This window comes from Ostrinia furnacalis, unplaced genomic scaffold (assembly GCF_004193835.3).
Source record: "Ostrinia furnacalis isolate ACB-3 unplaced genomic scaffold, ASM419383v2 OfSCF7013, whole genome shotgun sequence".
NCBI lineage: Eukaryota > Metazoa > Arthropoda > Insecta > Lepidoptera > Crambidae > Ostrinia > Ostrinia furnacalis.
Window position 1 is genome coordinate 204172 of NW_021137252.1, and position 22669 is coordinate 226840.

A 22669-nucleotide genomic window follows, 5' to 3' on the forward strand; every position below is an offset into this window, starting at 1 on the left:
TTACCATCAAAAAAGGTCACTGATTAGTTTGCAGTGTGTTTATTTAATAAGATTAAGTAAGTCAGATACAAATCATTTTATGAAACAGAACAATAATAATTTTGCAATTTCATTAATAAAACCAGTTTTCAGTATTATTTCAGCCAGATGACGTTGAAAAAGAATAGAGATAGGTACCTATTTATAGATATGCAAACTGGTTGAGACATGGAAGTTCTCATTAAATAGTAATTCTTCAAATTAGAACGATCCAATTCTGGAGTATACTTCAACCATAAGGCTTTGTATCTCCGCAAAGAAAGGAAAGAAGCTCTAAACATTTAATAATTTTAAGTAATTGGTAATGTTCGAGCAGAGGTGAGCTATTTTAGTTTTACTCGTACCTCGAGGATTAACAGAGAAAGCTACTTCTTTCAAATTCCAAACAGCAAATTTTCATGCACAAAGCCATTTACCAGGTGGCACAGCACTGCCTAATTGCTAACACACACCGCACGCCCCTGCGAGCAACCACTTGTTGGGTAATAACTTGTTGCAGTCTGCACTCGAAAGTTCTGACTAGCCTAAAATAGCAGGGTGTTTTATGGCACATAACAGTAGATAAAGCTTAATAATGCGAAATAAAGCGTAGTAAATAAGGATCTTAAAGAGGCCCAAGTGAACAGCGAGACCCATGACCGAGCCACCTGGAGACGCATGATACGGAGGGCTGACCCCAAATACAATGGGAATGGGCCAGGCAAAGAAGAAGAAGCAGTATGATAAAGCTGCTTAAAGCAGAAAAAAATATGTTATTTAAGGTAATATCTCAATGACTGAACTAGGGGGACCTAACCACCTCTGTGGTCTATCGGTAAGCCAGAGATCCCGGGTTCGATACCCAGTGGGCAAAAATTTCTGCTCAATTTGGTTAGAGGGTCCCTAAGTCTGCCTGGCTCTACCACCTTAGTCTGTCGCCATAACAACAATATTGATAGTTGGAAGTAAGATAGCCAGTTGACTGTGGTTGAGGATTCCAGGTGAAGCTCATTTCCACCTTCGGCCTGATCTTCGTCGTGGATAGAAAAATCTACCTTCTTTTTAATTAATATAAATAAATTACTTAAAATTTTAAGTTCATATTTTCTTCCCTAAGGTAGGATCTACCACCGTTGCTCTATCAAAAAATCAGAAAAAAATCGGAAATTGAAGTAGGTTGATTATTAGGCCTATTTTTCGATAAGTTTGTCTCCTAAGTACGAGTATACCTTTATCAACCGACTTCAAAAAAGGAGGAGGTTCTCAATTCGACCCGTATGTTTTTTTTTTATATTACCTACACAGCCTATTCGGGTCGAATTCGCGACGTTACGTTATTGTGAATACGGGCAAGTCCTAAGTGTACGTTAATGAGTGCGTGCGATGGCGCTGGTGACATTGTCGCCAACGTGTCATTTTGTAAACTCTGTAATGAGTAGGTAAGTGCAATAATAGCACAGGCTTGTACAAACATAAGTGGACTACTTAGGTAATGTAGGCTCCACGATCTGGCTAAGTTTTTGTGCGCGTAAAAATGCTAGTTTCTTTGAATATCATTAAATCAGAACCATTCCGATATTCTGTGCAGAGCCTGCGTAGGTATCTACTTAGGTAAATGCTAATGCTTTGATAACTATGATGTTCCTTGGTTAGACGCAGATCTTTTTTTGCAGAGCAAGATCTTGGGGTAGAATGAAGCAGCATGCGCAGGAGTAGCGATTTAGGACACAATATTATAGATACATGTTTAAGAAATCTATGAAACATTTAGGACTAATCTGCTGGTAGGACTACAGGTGTCTACCTATGTAGTTATGCTAGACAGTTACAAGTATAAACGTTCGGAATCCAAGAAAATGGTGAAAACCGATTCGAATCTAAAATTCCTAATCTGAACCGTATAATTACGAAGTTATGAAATACAACCTTCAGCATGGTGGTACGTTGGCAGCAAGTCGTGATGAGCTGCCCATCCCAAGCCGGCAAGTTTGTCGCAGCACAAATCAATTTCTCAAATTGAATCATGACTGGATGTACAATGGCGGTTTTTTGACACACCCCGCCCCCCGCAGACGGCGGTGATTGAACTTCTAATTGGCACTGAGAACTGTCATCGGTTACGCTGTTTAAACTGTCACGTTGGCACATAGATGGCGCTGTATAGGACTACTATAGATTGATTAGTAATGCCAGATCAATGGGCATTTCTTTTGAGCAAGCATGTTTTTCACGAATTTCTAACCAGGGACACTTACCAAGTTGGCATGGTGTACAACTACTAAACTATTTGGTAGGTAGGTAAATTACGATTTTTAAAAATTGCATGTGTCTTCCTTGAACGGAACCCAAATTTCATACTACCCACCATAACATGTTTTGTGTGATATAACTTCATAAAGACCGTGAAAGGTAATGTAAAGTACCCCACTGGGTGGAAAATACTGAAAAATCTGGAACTAAATAGGTGTTAAAATCCTAAATACAGAATTTAAGCTGCATGCTAACATTTTAAGTTTTTCTCAGTTGATCTTCAGAATGATAGGTACTTTGTATTTTGTTATTTTTATGTTATTATCATGGAAGATAAATTTAAACCAACCATGAAGATCCGTAAATGACGAGATAAAGTCAGTGAGCTTTCAATCAAGCGCGTTTCGCATCACTAATCACAGCGTTCGTCGCCGAATCGGCCTCGAACACCTCGAGAAACAAAATGGTGGTGGTTGTAAATTACCATATTTTAGTAAAATTGACACTTGGCCATTATCTACCGGTCGGGCACCGCAGAGTCAACGCTCTGAAACCATCCGGATCTAATTACGTTGTGTCATTAACATCACGGAGACGGCACGTCCGCTTTGGGAATGGAATCGAATCATTAGTAGTTTGATTACAAAAAAGGCTTAATAGAAATATAATAACGCTGGACGGAGAAGAAATTGTAAAAAGATTGTAGAGCGAACCAATAATTGGTGGTTATTCTTCGATACGGTTTCGAGCGGGGTAATGGGTTGGGACGCCTCGACGTGACTCCGGAGTCCGGCCTCCCTACGTTGATGTTACAATTTAGCGGAGTTTGCGCCGATCTTAGGCTAAGTGCACACTGGTAATGTGTTCGCTCCTACTTATCGCTGTTGCCACATGTGCAACCTGTAATTTCGCGTGCGGTTAGGCATAGCCCTTGTTGTCATTGGTCATGGTCATTTGCGACGTATTTTTACAGGAATGAAAAAGAAACCATGTAATGACTTATTATTATAGTGTAACATGAAAGGATGTAATTTTACAGGACTTATGATATTTTAGTTTTTAAATAAAACCTGCATCTGAATTTTACTCACAGCGCGGCACGTTGCTTGTGTGTCACCACTCACCAGCATTATTTTAAGTAGGTACGTCGGAAGCAAACTTAATTTCAATGAAGTAAGTATCTAGGTAAGTATTATTTTAAGATATTCATTAAAATTAGATATGGAAAAGTTAATGTTTACCTATGTGGTAAAACTTAATATAACTTCGAATCTAATTTAAATCCTATAAATTGCCCTCAGTAACTATCCTATCCACAAAGAGTAGAATGATTTTCATTTATTAATGTATTTAATTAAACTGATTTAATCCATCGTAAAAAAACATTTCAATAACAACATATTAAATTGTTAAGTAAGCAACTCATTTCAGTTACAACATAAAATATGAACTAATAATAATACCTATTCTTCAAAATAATTGTGTCGATTAAAGAATTTTACATAAATCTTTTTTACTGTAGTCGTACGAGCGTGAAGTTTATGTATTTCAAGATAAACTAATTTCAGTTTTTTCAAGTTCAAGAAGACGTGTAGTCTAGAGGTCGCCATTGGAGCGTTTACGAGTTTACGTGGTTGATATTGAATACTGTATTTGACTTGACCAGATAGATAAAATGCTAAACTATCAATTGAGGCAATAAAAAACTGAAATATTTCCCATGAATCAGAATTTAACCCTGACTTCAGTATTTATTCTGTGCTTCAGAAAGTAACTATTTCGCGCACCTCTTTCAAAAGGGGCTTCAAACCCGCTGTTACTGGCTTTGTAACACAGCGCGAACTTAAAATAGGAAGGTATTCAGTAGGTTCAATTTTCAGTAATTATGTAGGTATAGTTTTTGCAATTCTCGGAGGCGAGTGAGCTTTACATGTGTGGTGGCTCGCTACTGTTCGTTTTACATAGGTTTTTATAGACATTACATTACACTATTGTTATGTGCATGTAAACGCACACACACAAGTAAAGCTCACTCGCCTTCGTGAGTTGAAAATTGCAATTTACTTTAAACGTGTTTCATTGTCTATTTTAATCTAGCTAAGGGATTATTGTACTCTAGGCAGCTTATCAATTATACCAGTTTTAGCAGACTGTATCCATTAGCAGACTGCAACTAAACGCCCTTGGAGCTCAGAACTTTCGAAGTTCAATAAAACTGTGAGCACATTATTGGGCACTTTAACCAAAATCGCAAAAGTGCCGAAGAAACAAAAAAAATATATAGCAGTTTTTGAAAGAATAAAGGTAGGTATACAATTTTTTTTTAATCTGTAACGCATTCCAGGTGACAAAAGGAAAAGTTACGAAATATTTTGCGTGATCTCGATTTAAATTCTAAGATTATGTTACGTAAGTTAATGGACCAAGTTAGTAGACTTTGTTGTCGCCATTTTTCAAAAAAATTAAATAATAACATGAATAGATATTATTAAAATAGATATTGTTGCAATAAATCCCGTGAAGTGATAATTTTATGAAAAACAAAGATATGAAAAAAGTTTATTTGCCAAAAAATATTGCCTAATAGTTAACTAAGACAACTTTCATGGCCAAAAAATATTGCCCAATAAGTACTTACTTAGTTACTTTATTTATGTATGGACGGGCGCAGGCGTGGCATTTCTAACCACGTGCACTTTTACACGACTGCGCCAGAAGGAGGGTTATTAATAAAATTGAATAATAAGATAAAATACCGTATGTAATTAAATCTTAGACTTGACATTAAAATTTAAGCTTATTTGAGCATATCACTCAGTAGTTCAGTTGAAAGGAATTAAGTAATCGAATAAACCATCCTCTCGTATTGGAAATAATTACTTAGGTAAGTAAGTATGTTGATAAAAACATGCTCATTTTCCTGAGTAAGTGATTTTGAATGAAGGAGAATTTGACTAAGTAACTAGGCATAGGCTAATTTTACTAACTGCCCAATAGTTAAAACTTAATATGTACCGACCCTAATTATATGGTGTTTAGGTACTGCAGAATATTGCGTATCATTTTAAATTTCTAGTGATAATATTTATTGCGTCAAAGCAAAGAAAAAATTATATGTATTAAAGCTACTAATTGAGTAGTAGAACCACCGTAAATTAAACTAAACACTGATCTGCTAAACTGCGTGCGATATTTTGCAACAAAAAACGGTTAAATACTCATGTTGGCGACTGTACTTTAAGTTACCTAAGGATCTTTTCAAACTCATCCATGATTATACAAGATACTTTTTCTTTGATCATACAAAAACGAAAAGGATCAAATGCGTCGATCGATTTCGCCCTTCAATTGATCGGGCTAGTTACCGACATGATATCGTTGGAATCAGCTAAAAAACTCTTTTGTTGCTCAACAAAAAGCCTTGTTTTCTGGTAAGCACGTCCTATATATTGTGTTTATACAATGAAATAATTAGCTGGCTTGGTAACGGGATTTTTTGCTTAATTCCACTCGTTGTGTGGTTGTAATTTAATATTTTTTGTAATGAGCCCTTGAGTGGGTGAGTGGGCGTCTTAAAAATGTCCGTATTGTAAGAAAAATTCGAGATATCGTTTACATTTTTAATGCTGTTTTACGATATAGGTACCTGGCCCAGTGTGGTACAAAACTTAGGTTGAGTTGCATCATCTTACTTTAGCTCTGACAAACATCAAAAATCTGTCAAACTCTACGTAAAAAATACCGGTTATTGTTAATAGTTACGGTCAAAGTTAGGTGGTGCAACTCGGCCTTAGTAGAGTCGTATTTCCTAAGTTACTTACCTTTACCTGTTTTCCTGGTACTTTCTCGGTTCCCATCAGGACGAAGAGATGTGTCGAATTTCTTTTGTTTCTTTTTTGTAACATTCACTTTGTTTAATGAACCATTTGATGAGTTTATCTAAATGGTTCTAACTTTGTGTAAGAGGAAGGTACTTAAAACTTTCAAAAGTGTTTACCTAGCTTGTATTTTGTTATAAATAATTAAAATAATGTGAATAGATTGTAAAATAATTGCCATGTAGCTAATGTAGCATATTATTATGTTCTCATTAAATATAATATTAAAAATAAAACAAAACAAAACTACTAAAAAAGAACTTCGCAGCGTGCCGTTACGATCATTATTTAATGGTAAATATATATTGAAATATTTAAATTTAATCTAAGATGCTAGCAATCTGTTAAATTTCCCTTGAGGCACAGCATAAATCTCAATACTTAAACATTGCAAAGGACGCCACCTCCCACGAAGCGGAAATGTATGCTTTAAAAATATTTTTTGTCTTTCAAAAAGGACACCCAATACTTGTGTGATTCATTTAAATAAAGACAAAGATGGCGCTTTGTTTTAGTTTCGCCAGGTATTTGTTACTTTTACAATAGCAGAGAACCATTGTAATCTTTACCTTACTTACAATCACCACAGGTTCACCTGCCCTTAAGCTTTAGTTAACTCTGTGCCTCTTACCAGGAGACTGAATTCTCTGAATAAAAAACAAATATTCGTTCTCTTTGACAGCACGTTGCTTTTCAAATAATAAAAACATAAAAAAACTCAGGATAAAAGGAACCAAGGAAACATAAACAAAAGAAAAAAACGTAAATCAATAATATAAATATTGCATTTATTTCAACGAATTCTGCAAATATAATAACTGTAGATAATAATTATAATAATACTATTCAGTTTACAAGACTTTAAAATCTTTCATATCGCGACGAGTGCGTCGCCCAAATTACCAAAGAATACTTTCACTGGCTGGCACTGGACTTTGTATCAAACAACTACTGAACAACGTTCATTTTAATAACAGTAAATGCAGATCGCAAGTTATTACTTTAAAATTAAATTATACAAATTAAAATAAAATTATGGAAGTCGTAATTGGAGGCAAAGTCAATATCAAATAAAACACCAATCGCATGGTGCGAATACATAATAATATCTACACGAAACAAAATATTAGAATAAAATCAAAGAACAAAAATAAATACAAACATAACACAAAACAAAAAAATAAAAATAAAAGAAAGCGATATGCAAATAGGCATGCTCTAAAAACTCTAAATCATAAGGCGAATGTTGTACTCGCATGTACGCGCTCGCTGCGTGTAAATACGCCGCATTATGCTTTCCGTCGTAAGGTGTAATATTTGCATTTGAAAGATCAATAGAGACGTATCAAGACGATAGACGTAGGTAAAAATTTCCACATAAATAAATAGAAGAATGGCGACACCCGCGGCGCGTGCGCCGGTTGCGGTGCGGCAGGCGTCGCACGAGCTTTGATTGTTCGGGACATTTAAATTTGAAGAAAATATTTGCATATCGCCTAACTCCCCAATCTCGGGACACTCTTATGTAAATGTTAGGGAATAGCAAAAACTGCAGCCGGCGCGACCCCACACGACTGACTTATTATTATGTAAAACCGACAAACTATGTTATGTCTGTATGTATTTCAGTGCTTTGATGCTCGCGCTTCAGCCGCAAGCTATTTGCAAAGGATATGCGAAACACTAATTAGATATACAGTTATATCACAAGTTCTTAAGACGCCTCGACGAAACAAACAATATATTTATTTATACCTATATAGATAACTAATCGTAACATATTACGAGCAGTGATCGGAGACAATTTTACAGCGTACTTTATCATTACAACTAATAGTATACTTGTACACTTTAATTATATACAGTGGAGTTCAGAGATAATAATTTACAAAACACTTCCATCCTAAAAGGCACCTTATTTAAATAGTTATATAGACTTCAGGCTTCGCTATGACTTTACATGATAACTAAAACGTTTTTAATTTTCTAAAATATATAATTTGGTTTTCATTACAATCCTACAACAATCGACAAGTCGCTAATATCTAATAGGAGTTTTAAATATGAACAACTAGGAAGAATAATATTATGCAACAGATTACTAGGCTATATCGTGACGTAGTGTTGGTGTTTAGTGTTTTCCGAACCGTTAGAGAAAGAAAGAAAAAATCGAGAAAGTTGTTTGATGGGTGTTATGAAAACAATCGATTATTCATGTGGAGCGAAATGTATATGTCAGATCGGGTCCATTAGATATATATACGGCGTCCTTCACGCGTCCTAGCGCTGCCATTGTTGTGTTTCGTTTGCATTTGAATGGCAGCGCCGCCCCCGCCGCCTTCTGGCGACAGCCGCGTCGCCGACCACAAACACAACACCGAACAAAAATACCAAAACTAACTTCACAATTAATCAAAAACAAATCTCTGGCACCCGAGCCTCAGAAAAAATAATCCATTTCACACTAATTTTAAGCCTGTATTATTACCGGCAGATTGAGAAATGTTTTTTACTGTTTCGATCAGTTGCCACGCTTCGAGCGATAGGTACTTGGTAATTATTTGAATTACAAAATAATTTCTGAGATTGAATCGGCTGTGTACGTGCCACCATTAGCTTTCGCATGAGACAAACAGAATAGCTGAGTTATTTATCGGTAAATGGCATCTATTTTAAATTCAGAAGACGATTTATACTGGACCCGAGAGTGGTCAAAGACGTTCTTAAAGATTCGAAATCACTAAACCAACACTACGTGAGGATATCAATAAAACTATTCCACGTAACATCTAAACGTTATTTACAAAAGGACTCACTAGTAGGAAAATGGAGCAACGACCGTCACGGCACGAAAAGAGCCTCGCTCGAGTCGTGTGTAATCGGCGCATTATCGAATGGAGCGCACTTGCACTCGATCGAGCGAAACTCGCCGCTGCGAGGTTCTACGTAATCGGGCCGGAGTCGCGCGGCGCCCGGGAGCGCCGGCGGCGGGCCGGGTCAAGTGGTGCACTCACCGTTGCCGGCGAGCTGCGGCCGCAGGAAGGCGTTGTGGAGCTCGCCGCCCAGGCCGCTCTCGAGCCGCGCCGCCATCTGCATCAGCGCCAGCGTGCCGTCGTCCGCCACCGCCGTCACGCCGCTCTCCAGCCGCGCGCGCACGGCCGCGATGTGCCCGCGCGTGAACACGTGGTCTTGCACCGAGTACTTGTGGCTGTACTTGAAGTCACACACGCGACACTCCTTCGGCGGCGGCGCGTCCGACACCTCCGAAAGGCCGGCCGCCAGCCGCGCCTTCTTCTCTTTGGCACGCGCGTTTTGGAACCAAACTTGCACCACGCGTTTCGGCAGGCCGATCTCCCGCCCTAGCGCCTCGCACTCCGCCATTGTCGGCGTTTTGTAGTCGCTGAATAATGATTTCATTATTTTAACTTGCAGTGATGACATTTGAGTGCGGTAGCGTTTGCCGGGGGGTCTCGGCGTCTGCGGCTGGCCGGTCACCGGCGATGTCGGCTCGTCTTCCTCGTAGAATTCCATCGTTTCTGACGCTGTGTCCGAGCGCTCGTCGGCATCCGAGCCGGGCCGAGAGAGATCAACAGGCTTGCTGAGATCTAGGGGTATCTCCGATTTTCCATGTTCAGGACGTCTTTCACTGTTTTCATTGTTACCACCGTTCTGTTGGGCGGCCGCGTGAGCTTGTAGTTCGCTTACATAACGTTTCATTGATTCCTCACTGTACTGCTTGATAAATTTCTCCATGTCTGAGTGAAAAGGCGGGAAAATAGGGGGCAACATGGGAGCCCCCGCTTGGGAAAAATTTTGCTGCCGGTCACTTTGTTGGGAGCCAAAACTTGGCGTTGATTCTGTGCTCAATTCTTCATCCGGCAGTGCATCTACATTAATTTCGCCTCTTGCACATTGGTCTGCGTGCTTCGTACTCAAATGACTTTCTAGTGCGCTTTTAACCTTGAACAATGCTGGACAAAAGGGACATCTTTTGTTGATGACTTGCGCATGCGCACGAAATTGTCCTTTTCTCTCACGTGCTCGTGTATTTTGGAACCAAACTTGTACAACTCTTTTTTTTAATCCAACCTCCCGAGCAATATTCTCGAGCATTTTTCGGGAAGGATTTGATTCAATTTGGTATTTTTGGTACAGATAGTCCAGTTGTTCAGGTAAAATTGTCGTCCTCAGTCGCTTGTCTTTCGGCTGCTCACCAGTTTCCACCTCCTCAAACTCATCAAATTTTCTTTTAGCAACTTGTTGATTCAATGCAGCTACTAAAGGGTGTCTTGCGTCATCGTTGCCCAGGGAAGCATTCAGCTGTTGCAATTGTGCGTGTTGTTGAAGAATGCCAAAAGGGGAATCAGGAGGATATGTGGGGAATAGGTTTGGGTTCATAATGTGAACGAGTTGATGTTCTCGCCATAAATCGAAACGAGGGAAGACAAGGTTGCATTTATCACATTGAAAATTGCCATCTTTTTCTTCTCTTGGCTGATGCGAGAGGGGTGTGACTGGGGTGTGAGGGGCGGGGGGCGCCGGGGACACTGGGTAATTGGGAGCTGCGGGGGTGGGGGTACGAGGAGGGGCCGGTGACACCGGGACGTGAGGCGCGTGGTGTTCCACAGTACTTGAGTTCGAGTCCTCACTGCTCAAAGTGGCCGCCACCTGTGCTGCTGCAGCCTGCGCTTGGGCAGATCTCTTGGCATCTTCTTCTTTAAAACAATGCGTTTTCTGATGTCTAATCAACTCATAATATCGTTGGAATACTAATTGGCACTTTTTGCATTGATAATTAAGCCCAGGAGTGCGTTGAAATCTATTAGCATCATCGGTAGCTCCTGCTGGTGGTTCTGCAGCTGGTTGGTTTTCATACACTTTCCTCGCTTTCTGGCGGGCGTTTTGGAACCAGACAACAATAACTCTTGGGCTTAATCCTAGCAGTTTAGATAAGTATTCAAGATCATCGTCCTTTGGGTAAGCGTTATTTTCGAAAAATTCTTGTAGAACCTTGATTTGATAGTCTGTAAATCTAGTTCTGTTGGCGCGTTTGCCAGAAGACCCCGAGCTGTTGGATCCGTTCGAGTTGCCCCCGGAAAGTCCGAAATCGGCCGGTCCCCTGCCAGGGCTGAGGCTGCGATTTGGGGTCAAAGGTAGGACGTTCGGGGGCGCGGAGTTTGGGGACGTGAAATTAGGATTCAACTTTGGTGGCAACATTGACGGATGCGGTGGCTGTGGTATACTCGTAGCTGGAATTGAGTCTAACTGCGACTGAATCAAGGAATTCAAAGACAAGTGCGTCGGCGTCTGCGGCCGCGAAATGTTTTGCTGATGGTCAGAGTGATTCACACTCGGGGCAGGGCTCTGGGATGGGGCTTGAGGAAATATAAAGCTTTTATCCTCTTGATGCCTGTCTTCGTACGAGTTATACTTCTCTTCCATTGTCAATTCATCATTGGGTTCTGACTTAACTTCTTGTTGTGCCATCATGTCTTCAGTTTTCGCCTTCTTTTCTGGAGGTGGTTTACCTTCGTCAGAGCTAGCAGAAGTGTCTAAAGGCGTGACCTTGGCTTCTCCAGTCTTTTCGTATTCTTCAAGGTTCAGCGTTGTGGATGGAGGATTGTTGAAGTTGTAAGGTGAGTCTTTGTTCCGCTGGCGTTCTTTGAACAGCGTATTCCTGAACCAATGTTTGATTACCTTAGTGGCGAGGCCGGATTGCTTGGCCATCTTGGCTATCGCTTCGTCGCTCGGAGAGTTGTTGATGTCAAAGTGTGCTCGCAAGATCTTCAGCTGCTCGTCAGTGATGCGAGTACGAGCGCGTTTCTGTCCAGCGGCAGCGTTCGCCTGTAAACAATGGAAAAACATAAATATTTACTTCACTGAGTTTACATAGTGATAACACTGAGTATTGAAAACCAAAGCCACGTGATTTAGAACGAACAAAGAACATTTAAATAGTTATTCATTTATCCGTATTAGTTTCTTTACAGTTTGCAGGTAACTTTGAATAATAATAAAAAGACGTTCGGGCCCCAAGGTGTAACAATAGGCTCTGTGTTGCTTTGTGCAAACAGATAGCCAACATTAAATCGGTCGCTTATCTTACAATATAACTCGTGGATAAATACGTATCCGTTAAGTTATTATTATTAATTGCTGCCCAATATCAAGTTTCATAATAATTCTTACGATTTTGTCATAAAGATGCATATAAAAAACATCAAATTAGTCATACACAAGCCTACTGACACTATTTACTACTTAGTTTAATCACTACTAAAATAACTTTTCATTAAATATGCGTAATAAACGTGAAATAAATCTTGATGAAACTGAAAATATGTCATTTTTTTCCTATTTTTAGCAAAAGCTGCCTCGGGGCTTTTGCAGTAGATAATAAAAACAGTGCAATAGACATAATGAAATACTCGTAGTGGCATTATTGTTTATAGTCAATGATTGCGAAGTGATAAGTTATGAGTGTATGTTAAATACGTTAAGCTATTTTTAATTAAATAACTGTTTAAAGTATATACCTTCGAACCCATATACATAGAGCATAATTTAATAATAATATAAATGCTTAACCTTGGTTTTACGATCATTTGAAGAATCTTAACTGTGGTATTAATCAACACTACGATTATAAAGAGTTATTATTCTGAGATGGAAATAATTGAATATTGATAAATATCATAAAGTTCATTTAAAAGTGTCGATTAAAAAGTTAATTAATGTGCGATTATTTAAAAACGATTTCCTTTACGACCGTGGATTTATAACGTTCTCAGTAGGTATAGACACTATCCGTCATTAGGTTCAAACATTTAATATAATCGCACAATTTACTTCTGCAAATTAAGTAGGTATGTACTTGAATGGCATTTCCTTTCAATCTGTTGACCAATGTAAACATTACCCACGTGGCTATAGGTCAAAACAAAAGGCACTTTATTGTGAACGTTTTAAGATACATAATAATTAAAAAACATTTAGGTATCGCATTACACAAATCACTGAACTAACCTGTTGTTGTTGTTGTAACAACTGCTGTTGTTTCAGTTGAGCATCATGGGCGTAGGGCATGGCATCGAAGGGTGGAGGAGGCAGCATGAGTGGCACCAGCGGCGGCTGAAGGTTCATAGCCGCCAGCGCACCCACGTTCAGGCCCAGTGGCAACCCTAATGACAGCATCTGGGCCACCATCGGATGCAGCTGGCCCAACTGCTGCTGCAGCTGGAGCATATTCAAAGCTGCCTGCATCTCTTGCACTTGCGCGGCCAATAGAGCACCAGCCTGCGCTTCACTTGGCGTATTGCCATTCTCACTGAAGTTACCAGCACCATCACCGCGAGGCGACGGTGACCTCTCACCCTGAGGCGCCGGCGACGCCGCCCGCGGCGAATTCGGAGCACCCGACTTCCTCTCATACTCCGATTTGAACTGCTCCGCGAACTGTTCCAAGAACTCCAAAGGAACTTTATCTTTATGCACTTCTTCACAGTGAGTTTTTAACACGAACACACTAGAAAACTCCTTGTTGCAATGCTGGCACGTCGACTTCGATTCGCCATCCGGAGGCTTCTCCTCCGGCGGCGGCGGCGGAGGACTAGGCGCCCGCGCCATTTCACGTTCTTCTTGCATTTTTCGCCGCTGATTTTCATTGTACTGCATGACGAGGTCGAATCCAAAGGTCTCTAAAAGTTGTTTATACATTTGTGAGTTACGTTTGGGCGGGTTGCCCTTGGCGACCATTTCGTCTAGTGCCGCTGCTTCTGCGTCACCTAGTGGCGAATGCGCCCGCGCATCGCCGAATGGGCATGAGGTCGCACGATGTGCGTCGAGGAGCTCCCCGGTAGGAAATGACGCGTGGCAACGATCGCACGAGGCGCTACCTGCGCGCGGGGACCGCGGGCTACCTGGCCGGGCGGGGGGCGACGAGCGCGGGCCCCCACTGCTTGTAGACGAAGGGGATGTGTTTTTTGGCGACAAAACGTCTTGTAAAATTTTGGCGGGGTCGTTCCTGTCCGGCTGCTCTACTAAGGGTCGCGACAAGTCCACGTGACCGGCCGCGGCCAGCTCTTGTATCTTACCCGCTCGCGTCTGGTGAAGCACCGATCTCATGTGAATGTCGAGCGTGCTGCCTTGCGTGTAGGCAACTTTGCAAATATTGCATTTGTAGCGTTTTCGGTCGTCCTCCTCACTCGACGTGCTCTTCGGTGTGAGTGTCAAATTAGAGGGCGCGGAGCCTGCTCCGGGCGATACGGGAGGGTTGTTATTATTCTGTTGTTCTTGCATGGCTCGTTTCAATTTGTGCAAATGACTCACACTATTATAATGAACTAACAAGATATTCTTTTGTGTGAACGATTCTTTGCATACGTCGCACTTGAATGGTCGGTTGGGGTCTAGATATTTTTCCATTGGATATGTTAGTTTTTCGCCTTTCCTGTGTAGGAGGGTTTTGTTATGGGCGGTCAAATAAGATTGACGGGTAAAGGCGACTTTGCATCTGTGACACTTGTATTTTCGGTTAGGGTCATTGTACGAATCTTCGGCCATGGCTTGAGAGTTCAAATAATCTTCCAAGAATTGTTGATCTTTGTAGATTATTGAATCATCAGAATTTTCAGCATCATTATGTCCCGACTCATCTGCGACAGTTGCACTTGAGTCTCTGTCTTCCGTATCAGCCAACTCATCATCTGGCGTTCTGAGCGCTTCTTTGCGTAATAACTCAGCAGTGGCGGAGTCTAACGCCGTGCCTTGATTAGATTGGAGCAAGGGATTAGACGCCAGGCTTCTCTTGAATGCGTTCAGTTCTTCTTCGGAAAGCTCAGGATGGGATGTCTCAACGTGCTTCTGCAGCGCGAGTACAGATCTGAAGCTCCTCCCACATAAAACACATTTGGTGGCGTCACGAATCACGTGGTATTGAGAATGAAGTTGTAATTTCTCTACAGTCTTAAAGGCGAGGCTGCATTGATTGCATCTATACTTGTAAACATGCTTTTCTGATACAGACATGTTTGCTATCGAGTTACGAGCGTGGGCTTCCCTGAAATGGTTTTGTAGGGCATGGGCCGCTTCAAAATAACGGTTGCATCCTTTTTTCCAGCACACGTACCCAGGGCCTTGAGGTGTTTGTTTTAGTTCAAGATGGCCAGATTCGTTTTGGTGTTGGCAAAGTTCGTCAACATTGCGGAATGTTCGGTTACAAGCCGAACAACGTTCGGTCTCGCCGTCTGCACTGCCCTCAGATCGAGGCGATGAAATCTCACGTTCGTCCTCTCCCTGTTTCGTTTCATCTCGCTGCGACTGCCCGCCGTTTAGCCAATGGCTTTGATCGACGAGTAACAAAAGTCTCTGCAAGCCCTCTGAATTGACTGAATGAATTTGCATGACATGTCGTTCGAGAGCCGGTCTTTCTTTGAATGCATCTTGACACAGCGGGCAGATAAAATGTCTCACAGTGTCGCCATGAATTGAAGAAACATGCGCGTGTAAACGCGCCTCGCTTCCACAGCTAAAGTTGCAATAGGGGCACGCATGTGGGCCGGGCGTCTCGCGCTCCTCATCCCTCTCATTGGAACTCTGTTGGACTTGCTGTTGTTGTTGTGTTTGCTGTTGTTGCTGATGCTGTTCCAAAAACCGCATCATTTTTTGTTCTTGAGTCAGTTCTGGCTTCTGATCGATAGGTTCTTTGTTATCTGTTGACAAAAGAAAAAACAATCAGATTGTTTTACACTACTAAAGCAAATCACCAGTGTATTTGATTTAGCGAACCTCCTGCCGCGGAATCTGCAACACGAATGAACAGCGATCTGTATTCCGTAAGACCACAATGGCTACCTACGTCTACGTGAGATTTATCTACAAAAAAGATTATTTCTATAAATGAAGCTCACTATTGTTCGGTGCGAGCGTTTGTAACTTTTCTGAATTGAAGTTAAAAATAAAATTCTTCTCTTTTATATTATTAGTACGAGTCGTTTTGTTTGCGACGTCCCGGCAAGACAAAGGTATCGGCTCTATCCATCCCGTACGCACACATGCACGGTGGTTAATGCTAACGTAACAAGTATATTGTAATTTTGCACACAAAGGAGATACAGGACGAGCAAACAATCATTGTTCATTATTACAAAAGGTTTCGAATATTTCGTTTCGCATCGGATCAAATGCATACGGGAGAGTTGACGTATGTGACGGTGGGTGTGAGCGAGACGGTTGTCTAGATGTGAGTGTGCAATTATTATTTGACCAGGGATAAGTCCGCGGCAGCGTGTGAAAGAAGCTGGCCCGCATTGTTTACGCTCAAATAAGGAAGGTGAAAGAAACGGCCAATGTAGGGATGGGCTCCCAGATTCGTTAAGGTAACGTTACAATTTTACTTAATAGATGAACAAGCTACTGACATTCCATCAAACTATTGTATTACATACATACGAGTATTGTTGCTTGAAAAAAACTAAACGAAATTTCATATCATTGATTAGAATTTTAGATTTTACTACTTTACATATTATTTACAAAGCAATTCAAATACTACGCATGTTGAAGCTTTATTAATTGTAAGTAGTTTAATTGAAAAAAAAAAAAAAACTGAACTTGAATTAAAACAAAAAAAATCTGTCAATTTGCATACGTCCTCATTTGGCTAACAAAGTATATTGTTCGCTTGAATCGCAGACATGTAAATCCTCAACAACTTTCTTAATTAAAAATGTTAAAATTTCTCACAGTCCAGCAAACCTGAAACCCGTCAGCCCCTGTTTGGGAACCCGTTCCATAGTTTTAAGCGTTAAAACCGTTACACTAATGAAAGGGGGATAAGTAAATCCGTGCTAATAATAATGATAGCGCAACTGACCCCAATGCAGGGACGGAGTGACCAGTGAATGTAATTATTTATGATGTGGCATCGCCGACCCGAAGTCTGGTAGGAGCATAGAACAATGGCCAGGTAAAGGGACCTCGTCTGCACAAATGCGATCTCCGATGCTTTTTGTCAATGGACAAAGGGCCTTTTCTAAGGAAACACCACATCGTTATAGCGTCGTAAAGTAGGTATTGTGCAGTGAAGTTTTGTTTTGCGAGATTTAGGTCAGAATTTTTACAATGTGGCGTCAGGACCACAATGGGGCTTTAAATGTTTTACTGTCTTCCAGTCTTGGGGTTGCGTCTTCGCATTATTTCAGGGTGATTAAATTTTAATTTCTACTCAGAACAATAACGAATCTTAGCAGTTATTCAAGTCTTGTGATAAGATTTTAGCCATTATTGTGGACCTTCTTTTAATTTGGTATGAGATAGTAACGCTTTATTCAATGCTTGCTTTTGAAACAGGTTTCAATAAACGACAAGGAGGCATCAAGGTTTCACTCACTTGTTTAATAAATGACGCTTTTTATAAAAGATATGAGCAAAAACATCTCGTGTTAGGGTGCCACTTCTTGGGCAAAAGGACTGAATCAACAACCGGTTTTTATTCTTGTTAAAATTGAATTGATGACGGGGATGAGTAATAATGAAATTAGTAACCAAGGGACTGGAGCTGTGGGCAAGGAATGTTTATTTAAGATTTCAAAATACTTAAATTTGAACGCCTTAAAACGTTGATTTTGAATATGTAAATATGAATGAATAGAAGAAATCTTTGAACGCATAACATTTAGTTTATTGCTGTGGTTCACAATGGGCCTAAGGCAATTCGAGAAACTAAAATGTATAGGTACCAAAATCGATCGTTTAAAGCAGCTTGCTCAATAAGGTGAAAATAAGTAATAAGCATAAACATGAGGTGCACAATGGTGTAAGCCGGATTTCTTTCGCCTCCACATTTCTCTCGGAGTTTATCGTATTTCACCGTGGCTATAAACATGCGACGGCGATGCGGCCGGCGACATTGTACGATGATGTAGCTGGCTCATCACAAGGGGGCAATCATCCTTAATGCGCGACGGGCACATACGTAATGCGAGTCATTGTCCCGCGTGCGGTACTTATGGAAAATTCGCGTTCTCAATTCAAATCTTCTTTCCGTCTCCCTCGCTCGCGGGGCGGAGCCGCCTCCGACCAATGACGGCATCCGACTGTGGCGACACCGTGTAAGGCGTACGTTATTAAAGAAACCTGTTCTAATGTTGCGCGCTTTAAATTAAATTTTGTCCGTGTGTAATTATCTCATTATTGTGATTACGAATTCTTCGCTAAATGCTCATCGCCGTAAATGGAGATTGCTTCTTAGATTGAACACGACATGACGGTCACGCGGGAAGCGATAATTAAGCACCCGATAACTAAACAACCTCATACCTCATTTTTGAGTCCACTTAAGCAAATTAACACTAAGCAAATTGTATATTTAACACAACTCATAGAATGGGTTCGGATGTAAAAAATGCAGAACAAAATTGATTAAGGAACGAATCGGATTAAATTGGAAACCGATAGTGACGTTTCGAAATCACATTCATAAGTCGACTCTGTATTACTTTATCGGTATGAACGACGGTAATGGTTTTGGTTGAATTAATTTTAATGGGATTTTCACGCTTTATAGAATAAAATGTTACGAAATGTGTTTAGTACAAAGGTAATAAATAATATTATACAGTTTTCGATGTTTGCTCAGTGAAAAAAAACGCATTGCAGCGAGCGACATCTATTGAGACAAAAAAATAACAGCCGGTTGATTGAGGTGCGCACGCGCATCCAATCATTATTTGAGTTATTTCAAAACGCTCTCGGTACCACAGTTTTTACTTTGTTAGTTGTAGTTATTTTGTAACGCGCTAATTATCATTAGGCTGTAGTAACTGTACAAAGACAACGCCTCGAGGAAGTTACAACGGAATAACAATAGAGCAGTCACGGTTGGAAAATTATTAGCTAACAAATAAGCTATTTCCTTATTACGCTAGTGAACATGAAAAGACAAACTAAAAAATTCAATTAAAACTTTTCCTATTATAATACCTACTTAGTTATTTTGTAGAGAGGTTCGCTAAATCTTGTTAATGTTTGATTTATTCAAAGAAAATAAAAGCATATTTACCATTTTCTTGTTGATCGAACGGGCTAGGTAGTTCTGGTGGTTGCGGAATCATTTGGAAGAGTTCAGCAACGTCAGGAGTGGGGTCCTTGCCTTCAGAACGGCGCTGCAGTTGATGAATTTGTTCCATTTGTAGATGTTTCACAGATCGCACATGCTGCAGAAGTGACAGGCGATGAGGAGCACCAAAGCCACAGAGAGCACAGCGGTACACACGGGGTCTTTCACGAGGAATCCGAGACGCACAGTCCCGAAGATGTCTCAACAATAGAGTAGCGGCTTCATGCCTAGCACCGGCAGCGTGAAGCTGCAATTTATGAGCGGAATTGGTGTAATAATCACAAGCACAACACCTAACTTGCACTCCACCAACACCGGCACCACCGGTTCCTACGCCACCACAGAACTTCAACTTCCATTCGTTCCTTGGCCCTCCTTCTTTAACATGATTCACATGTTGTAGTCTTTGTAAATGTTTATCAGTCTTGCAATGTAGTTGGAAGTTAGCTTTCAAGTTTGTCTTGTAGGTGCAGAGTTTGCAAACGTAGTGACCTGCCACCAAAGCCAAAATCTCCTGCTCTCTGATTTTTGTTCGGTCCTGAGCTAAGTGGTGACCCAATGCTTCAAGAGAGTCTGTTGAGAAGCAATTGCATATGCAGCAATGGAAAGTTCTCTCTGGTTCAGGATCCGCCGGTTCTGGTGGGGGCTCCATTGCTTCTGGGTTTAGGCCAACATCGAGATGGGCGCCAAGTTCAGGTGGTGAAGGACCAGGACCTCCAGTCATTAGTTGAATCATAAGTGCTTGATTATAAGCCATGTCAGCGAGAGCAGCTTCTGGATTTGGTGGAGGGGGTGCGTCTCCTCCATGAAAGTGTAACAAGCTTTCGAGTTGTTGTTGGCTTTGTTGTCTGTGATGTAACGCTGAAAGTGTTTGCATATGCTTCACGTTTTGTTGTAATACCAGCATGTTGTGGGTATGCTTTTCAGATGTCATGTGTATTCTTAGGTTACGAGCCACATTTGTTTCATAATTACAAACATCGCAACGGAAAGTGGGCTTTGGCTTTTGACCTAAAGGCGAATGATGTGGCAGTGGTGGTTTATGGACACCAGGCGGAGTATGCTGTGGAGCAGGAGGTAAAGTTCCTTCTCCAGGATTACCACCATTCTGTAACTCTTGCATGTTATTTAAATGCTTATCCGATTGCATATGTATGCTGAGATTGCCTTTAGTTGTTGTCGAGTAATTACACACCTCGCATCTGTATGGTTTGTAGCCACAGGTATAAGTTTCACCGCGCGCTAACCTAGGATGTGGTTGGCCAGCTATGCAGTAAATGCAACTTGTCTCAGCTTCGGGATGTTTTTCTTTCATATGAATTTCTAAGGTTTCCTGGTATTTGTAATGCCAGTTACACTTCGGGCATTTCAAAGTTTTACATGAATTGCGACTATGCATTCCAGCTAATGGACCACCTAGTCTTCCAGAATTCAGTATCAACTCACATTTTGGACAATCAGCACCAGAGGGTCTACCCCCCAGGTGGTCTGGACAAACACCTATCGTCGTACCCGAAAGGAAAGCTGGAGGAGTTGCTTGGAACGGTGGGGAAGAATTTGGACTAACCCGTTGTTGTACTGAAGCATTTATCGTATGAGGATGTGCTACAGATATCAGGGAATGCTGCGGCATCATGGACTCTGCTATCGACCTTGGTGGTCTCCAAGCATTTGGACTAGGCCTTCTGTCATCGCATGTTCCATTAGGCAACATTGAGTCATTGTCTCTGTCGGGGGTCACTGTTTCTGGCCGTTTGTCCATGGAAGGACTTGAAAGCTCTGACATGTTTGCAGGACTGTCAGAAACTGACGCACGAGGTGGTGCAGCAGTGCCTACTGGTTCTAAAAATGAGACTAGCGGTTCTTTATCTTTGCCAACGCATTGGATGATAGCAGAAGCGTTTTCTCTTGATAAGGCGTCTCGTTCTGAGTCAAGTAACGATAAACTATGGTCTGATTGTGCATGTGCTACAAAAGATTTAGCGTAGCCAAAACTCAATTTACATATAAAACACATAAGGATTGGTTTAACAGGAACGCTGATTGGGCACTCAGCTGGCGGTGAGGGCGGTCTAGGAGCATCTTTTCCTCCGCGAAAGCTGAACACTCGGTAGCTGTGCATCACTGGCGCGTCAGGCCTCGCCCGCGCTCTTTCTGCCGCTAGTCTACCGTACAGTGCGCCATATAACGAAGGGTTTCTGGATACGTAGAACGCACTGGCGATCTGAGGGAATTCAAGCTGCCTTTCGACGTTGCTGCCGCGGCTGTCGACTATGCACCCAGGTTCTATTTTAGGCAAGTCGGGCAGGCTAGTCTCGCCCTCAGACAGTTCGGGATCTTCGATGATGTAGGCGGATCCGTCGGGGTTGTAGACGATTTTGCCGTCGAATCGTTCGACGTCGGAGGAGAGCGGCGGCGAGTCTCTTCGCGAGGTGAGGTCGACGGCATCGGGCGCGGCGGGCGGTGAGGTGGGCGCGGGTGCGGACGAGGGCGCGGGCGTGGGCGCCGCCGGAGCCGCGGGTGCGTTGCGCGGCTCCTCCTCGGGACTCATGTCGCCGTCGTCGTCGTCGGGCTCGAGCGCGGCTGAGCTCTGCGGGTCGTCGCGCTTGCGGCGCCGCTTGCGCTCCGGAGGCGGGCCGCTAGCGGGGCCGCCGGGCTGCAGCGGCGTGGGCATGGCGCCGGGCGTCAAAGGCCGGCATCACATGCTCTCCTGTAACAATAAACAACCAAATCTTTAGCAAATCAAAGAAACTTATCCAACAACCTGTAAGAACGGCAGCGAATGTGAGAAATGATACAACAAAATGGATAAAAACTGAATATAATCGTCCAAAAACACACAAATATAGGTAATTCAGGTAGGTACTACATCTCAAACCTAATAAAATTATAAACTAGAGAAAAAAAAAAGATCCATCGACTCTCAGATCACACATAACAAATGGACGCTGAACCTCAACTGTTCAAAGATCCTCGTGAATCACCAATCCCTATCCATATTAAACAATTTAACCATCGCCTATTTCTCACGGACCAGTTTCACCTAGTTAGCTGAAGGTGACTGCTGAATAGATTGTATTGGCGTCGTCGCAACCGGAAGTGGGTGGGGCGATCGCTTATGTCACCCTTTTTGTTTTCAAACGTTACATTTTGTCATCGTTTGAGTAACAAGTATCGATTTTATTCATGCAAATGATTCGCTGTGTCGCAGTTGACAAAAATGTGCTTCGCTTTCAAGCATTCGTTCCAATTCCCAAAGCACCTTAACTAAACTTGGATAGGTAGATAAAAATGAAGCGAATCGTTTTCAAAGTATTAGTTCAACATGATTTTGAAGAGCCATGGAATATTTTATCGGAGCTGTTGATTTCATTAATACATTGCCTAATCTCACAAACAGCCGATA

At 41.6% G+C, this 22669-nt stretch overlaps 1 protein-coding gene across 1 annotated transcript in view; it reads right to left on the reverse strand.

Moving 5' to 3' along the window:
- Positions 1–6913: 6913 nt before the first annotated feature.
- Positions 6914–22669, reverse strand: part of zfh2 (Zn finger homeodomain 2) — a 48288-nt gene continuing 32532 nt past the window's right edge. The window contains exons 2-4 of the mRNA XM_028318795.1: positions 19207–21973; positions 13173–15856; positions 6914–11990 (exon numbers count right to left, since the gene is read on the reverse strand). Coding sequence (XP_028174596.1) covers positions 9144–11990; positions 13173–15856; positions 19207–21937 — 8262 coding nt within the window. The 5' untranslated portion in view covers positions 21938–21973 and the 3' untranslated portion in view covers positions 6914–9143. The remainder of the gene's footprint in view (positions 11991–13172; positions 15857–19206; positions 21974–22669) is intronic.